The sequence below is a fragment of the Populus trichocarpa genome, chromosome 16 (assembly GCF_000002775.5).
Source record: "Populus trichocarpa isolate Nisqually-1 chromosome 16, P.trichocarpa_v4.1, whole genome shotgun sequence".
Classification (NCBI taxonomy): Eukaryota; Viridiplantae; Streptophyta; class Magnoliopsida; order Malpighiales; family Salicaceae; genus Populus; species Populus trichocarpa.
Window position 1 is genome coordinate 13,062,482 of NC_037300.2, and position 19,718 is coordinate 13,082,199.

General features: G+C 31.6%; 2 protein-coding genes and 1 long non-coding RNA gene across 3 annotated transcripts; 2 read left to right on the top strand and 1 right to left on the bottom strand.

Annotated features, from left to right (window-relative positions):
- Positions 1 to 1,946: 1,946 nt before the first annotated feature.
- Positions 1,947 to 5,145, top strand: LOC7460404 (protein EIN6 ENHANCER). Its single transcript, XM_002322994.4, has 4 exons — positions 1,947 to 2,183; positions 2,395 to 2,584; positions 3,048 to 3,115; positions 4,722 to 5,145. The coding sequence occupies exons 2-4, from the start codon at positions 2,413 to 2,415 to the stop codon at positions 4,851 to 4,853; spliced, it is 372 nt and encodes a 123-aa protein (XP_002323030.1). The 5' UTR covers positions 1,947 to 2,183; positions 2,395 to 2,412; the 3' UTR covers positions 4,854 to 5,145.
- A 646-nt stretch (positions 5,146 to 5,791) lies between these two features.
- On the bottom strand, positions 5,792 to 9,123 carry LOC7460405 (uncharacterized). The gene is made up of 2 exons (XM_024587713.2): positions 8,443 to 9,123; positions 5,792 to 6,242 (listed from the first exon to the last, which is right to left on the bottom strand). The coding sequence occupies exons 1-2, from the start codon at positions 8,551 to 8,553 to the stop codon at positions 6,015 to 6,017; spliced, it is 339 nt and encodes a 112-aa protein (XP_024443481.1). The 5' UTR covers positions 8,554 to 9,123; the 3' UTR covers positions 5,792 to 6,014.
- Positions 9,124 to 13,748: 4,625 nt separating this feature from the next.
- LOC112324440 (uncharacterized) lies at positions 13,749 to 14,570 on the top strand. Its single transcript, XR_002978278.2, has 2 exons — positions 13,749 to 13,929; positions 14,242 to 14,570. It is a non-coding gene; the product is annotated as an uncharacterized LOC112324440 (long non-coding RNA).
- Positions 14,571 to 19,718: the final 5,148 nt, after the last annotated feature.

The following is a 19,718-nucleotide window of genomic DNA, read 5'->3' on the forward strand; positions in this document are numbered from 1 at the left end:
GTTAGTTACCAAATAGCCCTTAGTTGAGTGGCAATGCCATTTCCGATTAAAAAAAAAAAAGTAACTACACTTTCGTTCAATTTGGTTTTGCTGGACAGGGACCACAACATTCCCCACCCTGTCCGAATAATTTTCGACTTGGAATCTCTGATCATTATCAAGATTCTGTTAGGATTCACTGAAAAAGAAAAAAAATCTCTTTTGCTTTCACAATTCATGGATTCTCTTGAACCGGACTGCACGTACGAGACTCAAAAGTCACGTACGTGTAGAATGATGTTGAGTTCATGATATTCACACGTCTTCTCTCTCTCTCTATAAAAAGTCTTCCTCTGTTTTTGGTGCTAACAAAATACTCTCTCTGCTACTATTGTTATTGGTTTTTCTGTTTTGGTTTTTCTGTCAGCCAAGTTGGCTTGAGCGTTTAACTTACTCGGAAGATATCTAATATTACCACCGCAATCATCTCATCATTCTAATGGCTAATTATAACATTAGCAGAGACAATGATTGATTAAGATAAACGTGGGAGATGGGTTGAAGACTTTAAACAGAAAGGTTTTGATGCTAGAAAATATGCATTGCTATCACAATAACATATGAATCATTCAATGGTAAAGCATCGGTCTAGATTTTTCAGAGTGAATAATGGATAGTTATAAAGTTTTTTTGGCGAAGAATAAAAAAAAAAAAAAAAAGAGTTCAATTTCCATCAACTAATTTCCTTGGGGATTTCCATAATAACACTGTATTGAATGGGATAAATGTAAAATATTATATTTAATCAATTGATCTAAAAATAATATGGTGAAGGGATTTTCATAGTAATATTGTATTCGTTGCCAAATTAAACTGAAGAAACAAAATTCTTTTTTTTTTAACGTTTTAATAATTCTTTATGGAAGTGGTAGAGAAGCTTAATTAGGAGTTAAAAATAATTCAATGGGATATTAAAGCATGCTATAAGAATATCTATTCAATTTTGAGAAAGAGAGTTCTTCAGACGAGGCAATCCCAGATGGGTGATAAAAAATAAGATCCTCGAGATAAATAGAATGAAAGAATAATATTCCAGGTAACAAAAATCTTAGAAAAATCCGCAGATTTTCCTTTGTATATATATTTAGGGCTTAATTTCATGAACATCTTGTATATGAAAAAGAAAGCGAATTTAAGAATTCCTTCACCATTAATACAAAGATAATAAAAATAAAAATCAAGAAAAGTTGGATAACCTACATTAATCTAGTTTCCTTACAATCTAGTATGAAAAGTTTGTGTATAAAATCATTTCCTTTCAATCTAGTTTTGAGGATTCATCATGCAATAATAATTATGCGTTTTGAACTTCACGGCTGGTTTATAAATCTAGATTCTCAATTCAATAAAATACATGAAAGTTACCGGAGTGAAATCTAATCGACTCAACAAGTTAATCCATGTTCCAATCAATATGTAAAAATATAATATATATTTTTTAAAATAATATTATTTTATTTTTTAAATTATGTTTTGAAACAACGTTAATTAATTTAAGTGCACACGAAATTAATTGAATTGAGATGAATGTACTATCTAAATTTGAAGTTGGGTCATGGACCGGTACAAATTTAAATAACCATATTATGCTGTTTTTTTTTTTGTTTTTGGTTTTTTTATTTATACTCCTTGACAATGCCCTTCTCCTCTCCGGTTGGGCCTTTTCTTTTCCTTCATTTCTTTTTTTCTTTTTCTACCCCGATTGGGTCATCTATCTTCTTCTTCTCCTTTCTTCTTTGCTGCCCTGTCGGGCCCTCCTTTTTTATTCTTTCTTTGCTGCCTGGTTGGGCTTTCTTTTACTCCTATTATTTGGGCTTAATTTTGTAGCCCTGTCACTATATATTAAATATTTTTAAACGAAAACTCAAGTAATTAAAATTAAAATTAAGAAAAGGTGGAACTCAAGAGATCTGGCTTGGAAATCTAACTCGTTGTGTAATAAAATAACCCTGCTTTAAGCAAAATTCGACACTTTCCTGATGCATTAGGGACCTAATTGAAAACATTGATAGTTTGGGATCTAATCGAAGATCAGTTCATAGTCGGTTACTAAATTGAGATTTTCTATGAAACTATAAAGTGGAGATTATTTGTCCGTTTACTGTTGTGCCCAGTTCGAGCAACAGGGGATTCTGAACTGAGAGGTTCGTTTGCCCATTCTTTTTGTTGGGTTTCGGATGAAATTCCTGTTTTTTTTTTAATTGTTTTTATACTCTTTTTCAATTTTTTATATTTACAATCATAGATTATGTTTCTTTTCTTTAAATTTTTACTCTTTTTTATCTAGTTTCTATTCTTTTAAATTTGATCTACAAGGGATAAATCATTGAATTGAGTGGTATTTTTGCTTTTTAGATATAGAAGAGGAAGAAGATGGAAGCAGAGTTGATAAATGCAGAGCTGGTGTTGCCAACACACTTCAGTTTCAAGAGGATACAGATATATGAGAAATACCCAAAGGGACAACCAAGAGGCCGTTGGAAACACCTTAAGCAGATTCTTCAAGCTGAAAATTATCAGAATTGCCCTCCTGATGAACCCAACTGTAAGCTCCTCTTTTAAGAGCAATCTCCGCCATTTCCTAGCTTCTCTTTTCTTTTCCTTTTACTTTAATTTGAAGTTTGGTTGTGATTTGTTTGATATATAGTTGAAAAAGTTATTCTTTGGTGATTTTCGTGGATGAAGAAAGGGAAGCCGTTATTGCATTAGCATTCCATTGTCTCAGTATTTGTGGGTTCCTGGGCCCACAAATGGTGAAATCTGAAAGGAAAATGTAATGGTGATTATTTTGTACAATGGTAGCACCGGAGGGTTTTATAGAGGATTCCCGTGTTCTGTCTGTTGTTCAACAAATTAATTGCATGGTTTAAGTTGGATTTTTTAATATGTTTATGCAGATGGTTGTTTTTTTATTTTTCTTTTTTAAGGTTTTTGTTTTTTGTATTGATATTAGTTTAGGCTTGATAAGAGGTTAAATTACCTTTGCTGTTTTTTTTCCCCTCTTGCAGATGTTAATATTGAGTCACCACCCTCCATGCACCCACCTTTGAGAATATGCGATATTACAGGATTCGAGGTATGTGTTTCTGTTGAGATGTGTTTAGTGCTTGAACTGGCAGATGAAATTCATCATTATTTCTAGCTCATTTGCGAGTAATGTGGCCAACTTGAAAATGTCATATAAATCAGATCATGAATGAATGGGTCAATCATGGCATTAGATTTAAATTTTAATGGATCGAAATTTAGAAATGTCTGGTAAATTTAGAAATATCTTTGAGTGTCATCACTGGTTATTTTCATCAGTTGAATCATATCCTTATGAAGTCCTTTTATTTTGAGTGTCGGGAGGAAGAGCTACTTTGTGCGTCAAAACCTTGCTTGTTGAATATTTGGTGGTCTCTAATTGAGAGAGAATCATCAGCTGTTAATGATAATCTACATTTTATTCCTTGCCTGCTATTCAGCTAAGATACACCTGCTGTCATTGAGGATTAGGATTAAAGTTTCAAATGTTCTTTAGCTTGTTCAGTGGAATTGAGGATTAAAGTTTCAAAAATTCCAGAATTAAATAGAGCACTGGTTTCTTTTACTTGACTTAATTGGCCATGGCATTTTTTTTTGTTAGTTGCATGGTGAATCTTTTTTTGGTTTGAATATCATGAACTTATTGGTTGCTGTGGATAAATAACTTGGTTGTACTATTTCCAGTTCAAATTTGGACACTACAAACTATTGGTTGAGAAAAAACAATTGAAGGCTAGATTTGTTTGGCTTCATCTAACCTAAATATAATCCTTTAACTTGAAGGAGGCTTTCCGATCAATTTACATCGTCCAAGTACCTCATCAACTTTCTTTTAGAGTGAGAAGATTATTATGAGCTGTCCATCATTCTGCATATTATGCATTGCCATAATTTGGTTGAGCTACTCCGTTAGTCAGTTGAGCTACTCCGTCTCTTAGTTTTTGAGCTCGTCACATATAACTTGTTGAGCTTGAGCTTGTTTACATCTGTACAAGCTTATTGTCTTGATGAAATTGAGGATGGAGGTAGAGTTCCAACCATTACATAACTCAAACTAAGAACTGGTTCCTGTTTCCTGCCTGGCAATGTTCTTTCTTATGTCAATTACGTGTCGCATCATATTTGTAAGCAATATTTCTGAGGATGAATTACATCCTAGTACTCTATTGCTTGTTAGAAATGTGAAAACTGGAAGTTAGTGGTTGGAGAAAAATTCAAAGAAAAATTTGTTTGACCAGATTTAACATGTAATCTTGCAACTTTGATGAAGCAAATGTTCATGGTGCCCACCTTTGAAGGTGCCCTGTGATGTCCTACAACTGGATTCCTAATACATCTGCTTTTCTTTAGCTGGAAGAAGCCATGGTGCTGAAGTTTAGATTGTTCAGGATTGAGCATGGCGCTCAAGATTGTGCTGACCTTGTTAAATGTTTATGTTGATATTTGAAATTGAAAAGTAAAGAGCCTAGCTATCCTCTGTTCTTGAGTAGCTTGACACTTAGACACCATATGTTATCAATTCCATTCATCCCATCAAATACAGATTGAACATGCAATGATTAACTGCTACTATCTTGAATGCTATCTGAAACAATATGGAATAGTATACCAATCTCTTTACAGACCCTCTTACACATAGCGAACTTCTTCTGCAGGCACCTTACCATGATCCAAGGACCAACCTCCGTTATGCAAATACTGATGTCTTCAAACTCGTGAGATCACTTCCAAATGAGCATGTGCAAAGGTATCTTGCATTGAGAAATGCAGCCGTTACTCTGAAATAACTTGCAAGAATTCGCCTTGACAATGCTAGCCTGCTCCTGTTTCTGTTTCTGCATGAGATAGGGTAGAGCTATTAAATAGTTTAGCTCGAAGAGATGCATATTTATTGTTACTTGTGATCTGTACTGTGGTGAGAGTAAACATGATTAATTGCACCGAACTATGTTTTGGAATTTGTCAGTATGGCTAATTTGATGTAAACCAATCAGTGTCTGTAGCTTAGGTAACTGGATCATTTATGGATCTTGACCTTTTGGCAGGCTTGCTATATCATGCAGTTGATAGGTTCTTGAATTGTGCATGGCATTAAAAACTAGTGCAATTGCCTATGAAATCATCTCCATCCTTGCTCCCAACATTCTATGTTTTTCCACTTGAATTACTTCATTGCCAATAGCTCTCGGTTTTGTTGGCTGAGTTTATACAGAAACCCACCTTTTGTTTGGTTAACGCTGTTCAAATAAATAGCAAGTACATCCATCGATAGAATCACCTAATATCTTTAGTGATTATGGGAAAAGGCAGAGCTGCCTAAATCTATAAACGAAAACACCAGAGCTTCCAAAATTCCAACTGTTGGCGTTACAAACCTTTAGTTTCCATGCTCTGAAAATGAATTTAGTTGACATGGCTGGTAAAAACACGTCTTTTTGTTGAGGATGAGCTCAACGTAAGTAAGCCGTAAAGGTAGCTGCACGCATCCATCTTTTTCTTCATTAAGTTGTGTTATTGATTGAATTAAATGTAAATTGTGATGGCACTGTTTCTTTATTGAAGATGTTGCACCAAATATATCTTTAAAGATATTGCTTTCGGTGGGAATATGTGTGTGGTGATAAATTTATGACAGTACAGTATCAGTGACTAAGCTATGCAGTATCATCAAACACCATGTCCCATGCCAAACACAGGTCATCATCACATAGCTAAGAAAGAACCCTAAATTACAATGCCCTTTTTTATTTGCTTCAATTTAGTGGAAATTCAATAGTGCATAATCACATTCAAGTAGGTCTTCTTGAACATTTAAATCTTTTTTTGCTTTTCTTTTTTGCTGACAGGATGACCTCTGACAATTTAAAAATAAGCAGACATAAAACGAAACAGAAATTGAAAACCCAGATAGTTAGGATGAAACTCTATGGCCATCATCCTATCAGAAGTTACAACTTGGAGCAGTTGCCAGCAGCTGTTGTATCATAAACTTTGAGGAAGAATCGTGCCCTGGGGATGGATAACTTTGCCTCAAGAATTGTTCCAAGGGTAGCGATCAGATTCCTCTTAACTTGTTTGGTAATCCCACCCATCGACACTATCTCTGCGTATGCAGCTGGTTCCTTGTTTCCATTGAATGATATGCCCAAGGTTCCTTTAAGTATGACCATCACAAGCTGCATAGATATACAAGAACATAAAAATTAAAAGAAAACAACTAGTTAACGTGATGAACGTTTTAGATTTTGCTTAGATACGCAAGATTTGATCAAATTAGCCGGCGGCTGCATCGTTCAAAGTATCTTCCACAAAATACACGCTCGCAGACAACACATGCTTTTCCTTTCCTGTATAGCATGCGAGGAATTTGCATGCTTCCAATAATTCTTGTCGAATGATGTCAATGTGGAGGAGTTATCATGACTTCTGTGGCATATGTCATCTTCTGTGCTGCCAATAAGCACTCTTTTTGCTAATGAACGAGCACGTAGCTCAATTGGCAGTAAAATCCTCCACCCTCCAAACTTTTCTTTGACAATGGGGATACTCCAGGACCACTTTTAGTCAGGCCCGCAAATCACGAGTGTATTCATGAGAAATTTATTATTTACGTTTTTTTAAAGAAATTTCAATATTGTACGATAATATAAAAGTAAATCCTATCACCATCCAAGCTGCTAAGTTGCATCTTTATATATATATATTAATGTGGGTATCCGGCTAGAGTAAAGTTCATTTAGGTAAAGTTCTTTTATTCTTTTTGTAGTAAAAATTAAGCAACTCGTCACGTTCAAGAGTTGAAAGTTGGGTGGAAGTTTTTTCGAGCTTGGACTTTAAGGAAAAACAATAAATATTTCAATATATTTTTATATAACTAAACAAGAGTTATATCAAGGAATTTGTATCAGGGAATTTAAGAAAGATTGAAGCAGTTCTAGCAGCACGACAAGGAGTCGTAGTTGGCTTATAATTTTCGATAAAAAAACTAGGATGGATTGATGCAAGTCGTAGGTGTGAGAGTGACATCCTATGATAAAAAATTTACCCATTTTAACTACTTCGGAGCTTCTTGTCGATATGCTGGAGAGTGGACAGTCCTTCATTTGTCCGTTCACATTTGCTTTCTTGCTTCAACATTTTTCACAAACATACCCGCGCGAAGCCAAACAAGTTCACACGGCCACTTTACCCACCAAGTTCTTACACTATCACAGCTCCAATGCACTCGAGTGCCTATAATGTCGACAGCTACAGCCATTAATGCCAAAGTGTCCTTTGACCCTCAGCCCACTAAGGAGACCTTTTTCTTGTTGTGTCCACTCAGAGAAGTTACAGCAAAGCAACAATAAGTCCAATAATGCTGAGGAAACAACTTGCAATTATTACTCGAAGACAAAATGATGTCTTCGTCAATTCTTATCTCGTAGTGCCCGAGTTCATCAATTCTTATCCTATGATCTCTCAAGTATCCATTTTTGTCCGTCGTCCTGGTGCATGCGTGTGGGTGTTTGTTAAATGGATTGACTGTGTCTCCATCGCTCTAGACGGCTAAAAACCATGCGTGGTCCCTTTACTTTTCGCATGTAGTTTAATTAGATCCTGAGCTTTAAATCTGGTCAAATTAACCCCTATAGTTCATGTTAAAGGCAGTTTAAGGTTCTCCATCCAATCCCCTTGCAGCATGTGGCATTCATCTAGCCATTCAATTCATAACCAAGTTGGATGGAATTACCCTTAACTGAAGGAGGGGAGGTATATTTGATCAAATTTATGACAGGGTGTTTGGCTTGGCCGAATCTGTAACCTAGAAGGACCACTCAAGATTCTTGCCAAATCTTGACCGCCACTGCTCACTTGCTTAGCCAAGTTGCCTTTTTTTTTTAATTTTAAAGAAAGGAAAGAAGGTTGGTTTTCTGTACGTCAGGTGGATAACCCCTTCCTTCATCTGGGAAAAATGAAGGGAAATCAAGATAAAATGGCCATGGCTCCTCGGCGTTACCCAAAAAAACACTTGGATTCAACTTCAAAAAAACTGCCCCAGAAATTGAAAATCAAATCTGAAACTATCTTAGCAAGTTGGGTCAAATGGGTTAAGAAGGGGTAAAGGGAACGTGATCCTTATTGTAAGGTATCAAATTATTTAACTTTCCATTGGAGAAAGTGCCCTCCTTAAAATACTAAACATTAAAAATAATTAAGCAACCGATCCTTCTTTCACCTTTACGGGTCACCATTAAAGAAAATCAACACACAAACTGGGCTGTAGGCCAACATATCAAAGGGAACAAGGCATGCTTTTGTAGGCCACAGAATTCGAACATGAACAAGCAGAAGAAATTGAAGGAAAAGAGAGTTGAAGGGATAGAGAGTCTTTACATGTTCAGGTCTTCCGATGATGGAAGCAACAGCTTTTGTGGCCTCGGAAAAGATGGGATCCTTGTCAACATCATCAAGGTTGACATTGGTGGAGATATAAAGGCAAGGCATCTTATCTGAATCTGATCTTTGTATCTCAGCCCTTCTTGCTTCTTCTTCTTTGTAAGAGAACAAATATGCGTGAGAGAAAAGTTCTGTCACCAAAAAGATCAGGGGCTAGGAAATCCACACTTGTTGCTTCAAAATCTGATGCTTAAACCCTCCTTATATAATTGAGGAAGGAAGAGTTTCAAAATCAAGAAATCCCACACTTGCCCCTACCCTTATTTCACTGTCTGGAAGCACATAGCTTGAGCTGGATTGGCAAGGATATATGCAAGAGGATGGCAGGACCTGGACCACCCGAAGGCAAAAAAGTTGTGCTGTACAAGATCAAGGAATGGACCATGAATCGATCAGGTTACAGGATCAAGTCTAACTACAGCTTATGTATTAGAAAACTAGACTTATTTTATGTTATTGTGTGATCAGTCTCTGATGAAAAACTTGAACGATTCCAACCTTTTAAATCAAACAAATCGGACTTCGAGGTTGCTTCCAACCACCACAGTATTGGGTTTTTTTTTTTTTTCCCCTCCCAGTTGATATAATTTAGCCCATTATAATATGTGCAGCATCTTTCTGCAGTATGACGCCTGAACAAAATTGATAAATACATGCTCGCAGTTAAATTCTCAAGATAATATTGGCAGTGTCATTCAAGGTAGATAACCATAATCACGGACTCACCCTCCTATTTTAACCCTTCCATTTAATGGAAGGCAGAAAACTTCAGCTCCGTAAATGGAATTAAAGTAATTTATCTGCTAGTTTCAGAATAGTAATGCGCAATCAGAATCCCCCATCTAATCTTTCATTGTGCAAAAATGCCATGTCAAGACTATTAATTATGTTTCTTTAACTCTTTCAAATATTTAAGAGATTATATTTATATTCTCCTTTTATTTTAAAAAAGAAACCTTACTATTTCTATAAAATACAAACTTATTCGTTTGTCACAAAATTACTTGTTCTAGATGTATTGAAAACATTAGTTTCTTTTTTAAATTAGCTTTTTTTTAATATATTATTGTCGAAATATGTTTTATTATATTAAATTAATAAATAAAAATATTTAGGTTATCATAACAAGAATGTATAACATATAAAAGATTATTTAAGGTAAGCCTAAAATACATACAATTTTAAATTTATAACACATACAAAATAAAATTCAAAACATGCATGCTTTCAAGGTAAATATAATAAAAAGAATAATATCATGTATATTAAGCATATATTCAAACTTGAAATATATATATATATATATATATATATATATATAAGATCAAAATCTTTGTATGTATATTAATAATAAAAATAACACTGCTTAAATCTAAAATAAATAAAAAATACTTGTTGAAATTCAAGATAAAAACTCTTTATTCATCCTTTTCTTTTTTATAGTGAATTTTAAAAACTAAAATGTTAAAGAATTAATAAGAATTAGTTAGTGTCATTATCAACATTTAATTATCTAACATAAATTAAGAATTAAATCTAAAAAAACTAAATATTATTTGAGATTAATTTTTCATTCACCAATAATTAATTTGTTTAATTAAATTATATTAATGAAATAAATTTTCAACATGTATAATAATAGATATAATTAGTGTGGTCCCACTTCTAAATCTAACGTCTATTTTTGTGTCATTTGACTTAGTTTTGGGTTTAATTTATTTTTTTTTTATTTTGTTTCATGCTCTTCTTGCGGATATATATAACGGATTGTTTCAAGTTTTTTTATGGTTTTGCATCAAGATCTATTTTATAATAATATCGATATTATTTTTTTAATATCTATGTATATATGTTTGTTTTATTGGATTGATCACTTCGGTTGGTTGACATGAAGAAGCCATTTCAATTTATTTTTTTTATAATGATATAGATATTATTTTGGCAAAAAAGAAAGAAATGAGTGCATTTCCGATTATTATATTTATTTATTATTAAAAAAAATCAGTTAATAAAAAATATGTTTTAGTAAAAAAAAATTATTTGGTTTTCAGAATAGTATTTTACTTTTATTTTTTTCAAAATATACTTTTTAGAAATTGCAAATAAAGATAAAAATAAAACCAAAGATCATAAGAATTATATTTTTATATCAACTTTAATCCTTGTTTTTTTGTGTTGTTATTTGTTTTTTTATTATTATTATTATTTTTATTAGATTTAGTTCTTATTCTTTTTATTACTATTTATTTTATTTGAAACAAATTATGAAATTAAAAAAAATCAATTTCATCCTCTTTTAACTTTTTTTATTTGTCATATCTAGTTTCTATTTTTTTAATTGTTATTTATTTTTTTAAATAATTTATAAAATTAGAATGTTTTTTTCAATTTCATTCTTATAAAGTTTTTCCATCTATCTGATTTAGTCTATATTCTTTTAATAAATTTAAAAAAATATATTAATAATTTATTTTTCAACTTATTTTCTATAGCATAGTCAAACACGAAAAGATATTCTCTGATTTATTTTTTATAACACTATGAAATGTTAGAGAAATAATTTACTTTTCAAAAATCTATTCTTTATAAAAATCACTTTCACAAAACTATTTGTTTTTTAAACAAACACATCAATCGGTGTGTTAAAAACATTGCATCTTTTACGCCCAACATGTATATGAAGGGAACATCACAAATGTAGAGGACATCTCATTGTATTTATGTCGGGATCAAAAACTAAAATATTTTTTTTAAAATGTGACTAATTAATGTATGTAGATGTGACAACTCTTTACAAAATTAGTAATGAGACTCGAACTAGAATTTTTAGACTAAATAACTTTTATTTTACAATCCCCTTGAAAATAATTATATTGTTAGTTGAGAATTATAAATACGACTTGTTAACTCATTGCTATATATAGTTAAAATAATAAGTATTTCCAACAAATCTTTTTTTGTGCAAACTAGATAAGTTGCTTTCTATCATTCTTTTACAAATAATAAGTATTTCCAACAATCATTGCTATAGTTTCTATTTTTATTTTCCATATGATTTTTTGTAATTCAATTATTTTTCTTTTCAATTATATATATGTAATTTTAACTTGTTGATAATATTGTCTAAGAACCGATTCAACTCAATAGCTTAAATTGTTAGGTGAGGTTTTAGGATACAATTTATATTATTCTCTAACACACCCCTCAAGTGAAAGCCCTTAGGACTTAAAACTTACACAGACACATATTACTTTGTGCTTAATTTTTATCAAATAAATAGGAATGGTGAGATTCGAACTCGTGACTGCTTGGTCATCAAGGCTCTGATACCATATCTAAGAACCGATTCAACTCAATAACCATCTCAACTCAATAGCTTAAGCTTGTTAGGTAAGGTTTCAGGATATGATTTTTATTATTCTCTAACACATATCTTCCATAAACAGGCATATGCCATCCTTATTGTTAAGCTTCTATTCACAAAATTGAAAACAAAATCAAAAGTTGAAAATATAAGAAATAAAAAGAAGATTTTTCGTTTTTATTGTGATGTTTGGGTTGTGTGTTTTGTTAACAAAAATTGTTTTATTATTAGTGTTTATTAGCAAACCTTGTTCTATCAAGAAACCTTAAAATCATAAACCCAAAAATAATAATAAATTAAAAGAAAGAGAGTAACATCATGTTTAAGGTGCGGAATTTCTCATTTTTATTGATTTTTTCAAGCTCCCATGTTTTAGAATTTATTAATATACCACAAAAAAGAAGAAGGGATGGGAAATTATCCTCATAAAACACCGCCTCCATCTTTCTTTCTTTCTTTTTATTATTATCATTAAATGATTTTATTATTATTATTATTATTAATCACCTTTTCTGTTTCAAAATTAGATGCTAATATCTCGTAAATCTTTAGTGAATAAAAAATAAAAATAATCGGCATAGTTTTAGAAGCGGTGCGCCTTTCTCAGATTACTCCACCGAGCTCAGATCAAAATGTTCATTGTTGGATCCATCAAGATCTCTGCACTCACTAGGAAAAAATGTTATTATCGGGTCAAAAAGACAAAAACAATACACACCATTGTTTGGTATTGCGGTAGCTGTGGTTATGGTTTGAAAAAAATAATTTTATAAAAAATAATTTTAATTAAGATTGGTTTGGAAAAATATATATTTGGTTAAAACTGTGGTTAAAATTGAGGTTGAACAAAAAATAGTTTATTGTATTTGGTTAAGAATGTTTTTGAAATTGAGGTTATAAAATAATTTTAAAAATATATATATTAATATTTATGGTTTTTAATTTAAATATTGTAGATTTAACTATTGCTATTACATCATGAAATAAATCATAATTTATATATAAAAATTTTTTATTGTTCCATTAAATTATCTACAATTCCATTACATACAAAATTCATCCGATTAGAACTACAGTTTCCATGATTTTTTAAGCGTGCAATAAAATTAGGTAAAATATTATCATGAATAAAATTGAGATTACAGTATGAATAAATTTAATTCACCTTAAACTAATTTTTTTTTTAAAAAAAAAAATATTGTTCACGTTCACGTGAACAGTGCGAGTGAAATCAACTAATTGCACTGATTTTTCAAAAAAAAAAACTTGTTCATGTGAACAGTGTTATAGTGGAGACATGCTGCACTGTTCACTGAACAGTGCAGCATGGTGCAGCCGCAAGAAGCAGCTCCCACCTGCTTTCCTTTTCCATGCGTTTGTAATGTAAAATTTCATGGGACCCATGAATAGTAATCCATATTTTTTTTGATACTAAATATTGTTGCATCTGCGTTTTAAAAAAACACAGATGTAATTTCCTAGACAAACACTGTTTAGTCTTTTAAGAGTTTCTTTGTTTGTTTCTCTCTCCTTGAAAAAGGTTCATCATCTTCTATTATAACCTGGAGCCCAGAACAAGATTAGTATTTTTAATATGGCTGTCGGATTCGGCCGGGTCTAACTCGATCAGGAGCTTGGGTTGCTAGGTCAACACAAAATAATTAGACAAAAAATTAAAACGATATGGTTTAAAATAAAATCTTATTGAGTCGACTCGAGTTGGGTTAATCTAGTCATGTATTGTCAAGCACGGTTTTAACCCAAATCATTATTGAAAACTGTTAAAAATAACCCGGTCGACACTCCGGTTCCTTAGTTCTATTCTTGGGATGGGTCGGAGATTAATAACTTAAATGCACTAAATTCCTAATGTGAACAGAATTTAATGCATTAATACAAATGGGGCGGATTATTTCAATAAAGAATGCCTGCAATATCTGGCAAGTGGTTTAGGACCCGTGATATGGAGTATAACAGGGAACAATTCTAGATCCACTTGGTTTTATGGTCCCCCGAGCCGCCATGCCACAGGGACAGTAGAGGCTTCTGCTGGCTGCCAGGTATGTAACCACGACACGAGGTTGCTTCAATTTTTTTTCTCTTTTTCAAAAGCTTGAAGCCTTGAAGTTGCTCTTAACATTTTTTTTTAATTAGAGCGTGTTTGGCAGTGTGGTTGCGGGTGCTTTTCAAATAGCTTTTCGTGCCGAAATGCATGCCAATGATGTTTTTTTATTTTTTAAAAATTATTTTTGACATCAGCACATCAAAACGATCCAAAAAATACAAACCGCACTCAATTTTAGCAAAAAAAAACAATTTTAAATTTAAACAAAACACAGGTACAAACGCAATTCCAAACGTTGTCTTAGTAGTTCTTCGCATGCTTCAAATTTGGAGCGCAAGCACTTTCGAAGTTTGTCGCGATGCGTGATGGAGCTATTTGGCCCGAGATTCACAAAAGCTTCAAGCGTTTGTGGTTCTAATGAATAATAGAAAGAAAAGCTAAAAAGTGTACCCGATGAGCGGGAGAAATCAATATCAAGCGTTTGTGATTCTAATTTGTTTTCTCTATCCTAAAAGTTTGGTTAATTGGGAAACCAGATCCCTCCTTTATTATATTAGATATATAAATCATTCAAATTGTACTCCAATTTATAACATTCATGTTTTTGGAAGAGATTTGAAAATGCGGTTGCACTTGTGGTACAAATTGCGTTTTTCATTCAAAAATATCAAGTTACAGTGCAGCCATGTTCCCAAACATTTGTTGGTGCTCAGACTGGATAGTTGGTTTGTTTAGCTAAAGTATAAAAGATGTCAGCACTACTCAATTCAGCTACCAAGTCACTTTCTTAGAGCACTTTATCCTCCACAAAAATGGTGGACTGTGATTTCCACCGAACCCATGATTTCTTGCTGCTCTCAATGGACAGCAACTGCGTTTGGTCCAAACTCCATCCCAATATCAACCCATCATTCACAAAATGTGAATCGCGTGGAAAAGGAGGACTAAAAGTTTCATCCTTTTCCCCTTCATCGAACCCATTCATAATATACATGAAATTGAGTTTTTTCCCTCATTAAATTTATTTCCCAAGCTAGCACGGTTTAGAAAATAATTCTCATTCTAGAATAAAAACTGATAGGGGCTCGCTTCTTCGACGCTCCGCTTGCTGCTTTTCATTTTGATAGGAGTAGTAGGTGCTTGCTGCTCGCTTGCTGTCTACTAAACGAGCCTTCACTGCCCGCCCGGCAAGGTCGGCCAGTGAGACGATGAAGCTTATCCCCCATCGTCTCCCAGTCCACCACGGCTTGCACGCACCTTCTCTTGCTCCAACTTCCAACTAACTCATGCCGTCGCCAATCCAGTGCCCAAGGAACTTTAGGATTCCATCGTAGTGGTTCTCCCTTGTTGACCAAAGGAGTGCTTTAAAAGGTTAGAGTCAGAGAAGGAGTGGTTTACTTGGAAGGAGCAAGGACAAGAGCTTCGGTGTAAGCACCAGTTCGAACTCTGACAGTGGTCGTGCACAACCTGAGTACATAGGCGAGTATTTTGGGTTTAAGCCGGTAACTTGTTGGTTTGAAAAATAATCCACGATTAATAGACACATACAAGGGGAAAAAAAAGAAAAAAAAATATGCAAAACCCAAAAAAATATGAGGGAAAAAACGAAAAAAAATGTGGGGGGAAAAAAGGAAAATAAACAAAAAATAAAAAAGAGAAAACAGCAAAAAAAAAATCAAAATAGAAAAAAAAAACACGTAAGGAAGCTATAATACATTCCCCACACGTTTTAGAATATTTGTTAATAACACATGCACAACTGTGTGTTGCAAATGTAGCACTTGCGCAACTCCAATCATGCAGATTATGAATGGCTATAAAATGAACAAAAATAATACAATTGTCATTAGAAAAACATGACATGACATAAAATGACAAGGATACGAGGGAAAGAAAAAAAGAAAAAAATGATGTGTGGGAGACAAAATAAAGCTTCAATTATAACATTTTTAGTACCATCAAACATATATTAATAAAACAAATTTTTAGTCATCATAAAAAGTCAACTTTAAAGCTCGTGATGAGTCACATTTATCGTCTAAAAACAACGATGATATGCTCACTTATTTACATCTCATCATCAAATTTAAAGTTAATTTTTTATAATATTTATGAATTCATTTTATTAATATTTTTTAAAAAATTATGAAAATATCATCATCATCAAAACTCTAATATATTTATAATACCTTTTTTTTTCTATCTTTCCTCTCTCCCTCCTTGTCTTTTCATGCAATGTCACCTTTTTTTTTAATGGCCATTAAATTGTTTTTGTTCATTTCATAGCTTTTGTTTCTTTACAAAATATGAAAGATGACTCTTGAGAGGATGAATTAATTTGCTAGATGTGATGAATTGATGATGCATGAATTAATATGAGTTGTTGCGCAGATTCTACATGCACAATTTACACGCTCAGCGAGTGGTCTTCAATTTGCTACATGCCCTACATCCGTGACTAAATAATATACACGCTCAACAAGTGGTCTAGCGTTTGCTGCGTGCTATACATGGGGACTATTATATTTGTTCTAGAATAAAAATTATTTTTTTAACTATATTAGTTTGCAAAATAAATTTATCAGATAATGTGAAAAAAAATTCCATCCACCTTGGATCTCGAAACTCTTTTCTAGAGTCATTTCTTCAGTTCTCTTTAGATTTATTTTCTCTACAGTTTTTGTTGATTAGATTATTTGATTACTCTCCTTTTCATCTTTAATTAATTGATTTTAGGATAAAAATGGTCTATTTTTGTATTTTATTTATAAATATTTATTTCTTGATTTATATGAAGATATCTCTTAGATTTTTTTAACTCATACGAAATTCACTCCGCAATTAGAATTAGAATCTCTTCACAATTATTTTTAAAATTTTTATTTTTAAATTTATTTACTTACTCTTTGTTTTCATCTTTAACCAATCGAATCCAAAATTGTCTTATTTGTCATTCTCCAATACAATTACAAATACTTGAAATTAATTATCATTGATTAAATGTGATTACTAGGAACAAGAAAACTCATTCATTCAAATTGCACTAAATAAAACTCTTTTTAGTAATGTAGTTAAACCCGCTTTTCAAACTTATTTTCACATGAAAAAAGTATTAAATAAATGCTTTTTAGATATTTTTTAATTATTTTGATATATTAATATTAAAAATTAAAAAATATTTTTATGAAAATAACATACACCACATTACTAAATACTAAGTGATTGAAAATTAATATAATAACCATTTAATAAAAATGATAATAGGTATTTATGGTGTTTTTAAGTTGGTGATATTTTATTACTTCATTTATATATCCTGTAATTGAAACTAAAAAAAAAATAGATAAAATGAAATGAAAATATCCTACAGTATCCAATATCTTAGCGCACCATATATATTTTACTTTTCAGTGAGAGTTGAACTGATAAGTAACCAATTGCCAAACATTAGTGAATTTTTTATTTGTATTTTAGCACATGGTGAGCGTGCGTGACTGGGTAGTGCACGCTAATTAAATTTGATTAGTATTTTTCCCTTGTCCGTAGGGTTAATATTAATTTAAAAAATTATTAATAATATCTTATAGCTATGCTAGACTCAAGCTGCTTGGACCTGATAATCATGTAAGATCCATGCACCTTGAGTCTGACAGCTTTATCAGGCCCTAATGATTATTGGAGTTTGTTAAACATATCTGATCCAATTTAATATCAAATTCATGATATGGCATTCATGTATGACCTAACTAAACTTGGGTCAGATATTTTGTCAAACCCAACAAAACTTTGGGTCTTGCATAGTTGCTAGACCCAATGTGTTTGGGTCTGACAACATGTCTGATCCAAGATTACTTCGATAATCATAATAACAACAACAATAATAAAATAATAATTATATTAATAATACTAAAATAATAATAATAACAATAACAATAATAAAAATCATACTAATAATAATAAAAATAACAACAACAATAACACTAGTAATAACAAAAACAACAACTTGGGTCTAGCATCCATACCTGGTCCAACTAAACTTTGGGTCATGTATGGTAGCAAGACCAAAGCATCTTAGGTCAAGCATTGTTGACAAAGCTAAGGTGCTTGAATCTAGCAACATGTCTGACCCAAATTTAGTTGAGTCTGACAACATCTCAGATCTAAGATGATTGGGTTTGCAATTAATACCAGTTTAATAATAATAATAATAATAATAACAACAACAACAACAACAACAACAACATTAATAATAATCTACTAATAATAATGGCAACAACTTGGGTCTGACATCCATGTTTGACCCAATTAAACTTGGGCCAAACATGTTGTCTGACCCAATTAAACTTGGGCCAAACATGTTGTCAGACCCAACTAAACTTGGGTATGGTATGGTTGTCAGACCCAAATTTAGTTGGGTTTAGCAACATCCCAGACCTAAGATGCTTGTGTCTGCAATTCATGACTGAACCAAGTTTTATGTTTTAATTAGATTGTGCTTATTTTTAAATGATATTAGATATGTTTTGTTTATAGAGAGGTAAGTATGATTCATCTTTGATTTTTTTCTTAATTTTATATAAATTAATTTTTTTAATATTGATTTTTTTATAGGATTTTTAATAAGTGTAGCCTTGCATTGTTTTATATATATATATATATATATATATATAATTATTATTCAATAAATTCAATAAGTTTGATTGGGTTTAGTATAGTGTTTACAAATCTAACTTCTACTGTCATTACCATAACGATTTATATTGTTCGTGAATCAGCCGCAACAACGCATGAGCCATCTATCTAATGAGTATCTATTTTAACACTACTTTTTTTTTTTTGCCATACTAAAAAACATATAATTATATCCAAGTATTGATGTTTAATCTCAATATATTTTAAAGCTGTTCTAAGATTATGCAGACAATTTAAGATTCTTAGAATTTGATAAATAAATAAAAACCCTTTCAATGTTGAAGAAAATGTTACAAAGGGAAACTCATTTGTATCTAAAATGCCTTTAATTATGATTAAAAAAAGGTTTTCTAAAATAAAAACTACGAAATTAGAGAAATAATTATATAAAATATGGGGTGGTAATTTTTTAGCACGTGAATAATATTAGTGTTATTATTTAGCTTTGTCCATTTTGTTCTAAGTTTCTTTTTTAATATTCTATGTCTAATTTTTAATTTTTTTTTCTAATTTAACCATCTTTTCTGATTAGTAATTCATGACATTTTTGGTATAAAAGGAAGGTTGTCAAATCTTCCAACTTTTATAAAAAAAAATTTAAAGTTTCATGGTACTTCAATAAAATTATTGTAATTTACCCTTCAATATGATTATAACAAAAAAAAAAAAAAGAGGGTTTGTACAATTATCAGAATCAAATGACTTTTTCTTGAGTTTTAAAGTGAAAATTAATGCAAAATGAAAATTAATATTAGACGAGAAAAAAATGAAATCTCAATATTTCAACAAATTTCTTTTTATATAAATAGTTAATTGTCCATGCAATGCAAGAGCAAGCAACTAGTAATATATTAAAAAACAAAATATCTTGCTTTAAATCGTTAATAATTTATGAATAGGTGACACTAAGTGGATAAAAAATATTAAATTAAATACTGTTTATTTATAACAATTTTCAATTTTTTTGGTTTAAAAATTAAAAATATCATATAACTAAACTATAAACTTTGGGGACTAAAATATAGTTATGCGTTTTGGTTTAAGGAATCTACTCGATCGGTGTCTATTTATGCACTTGTTTGTGATACTATA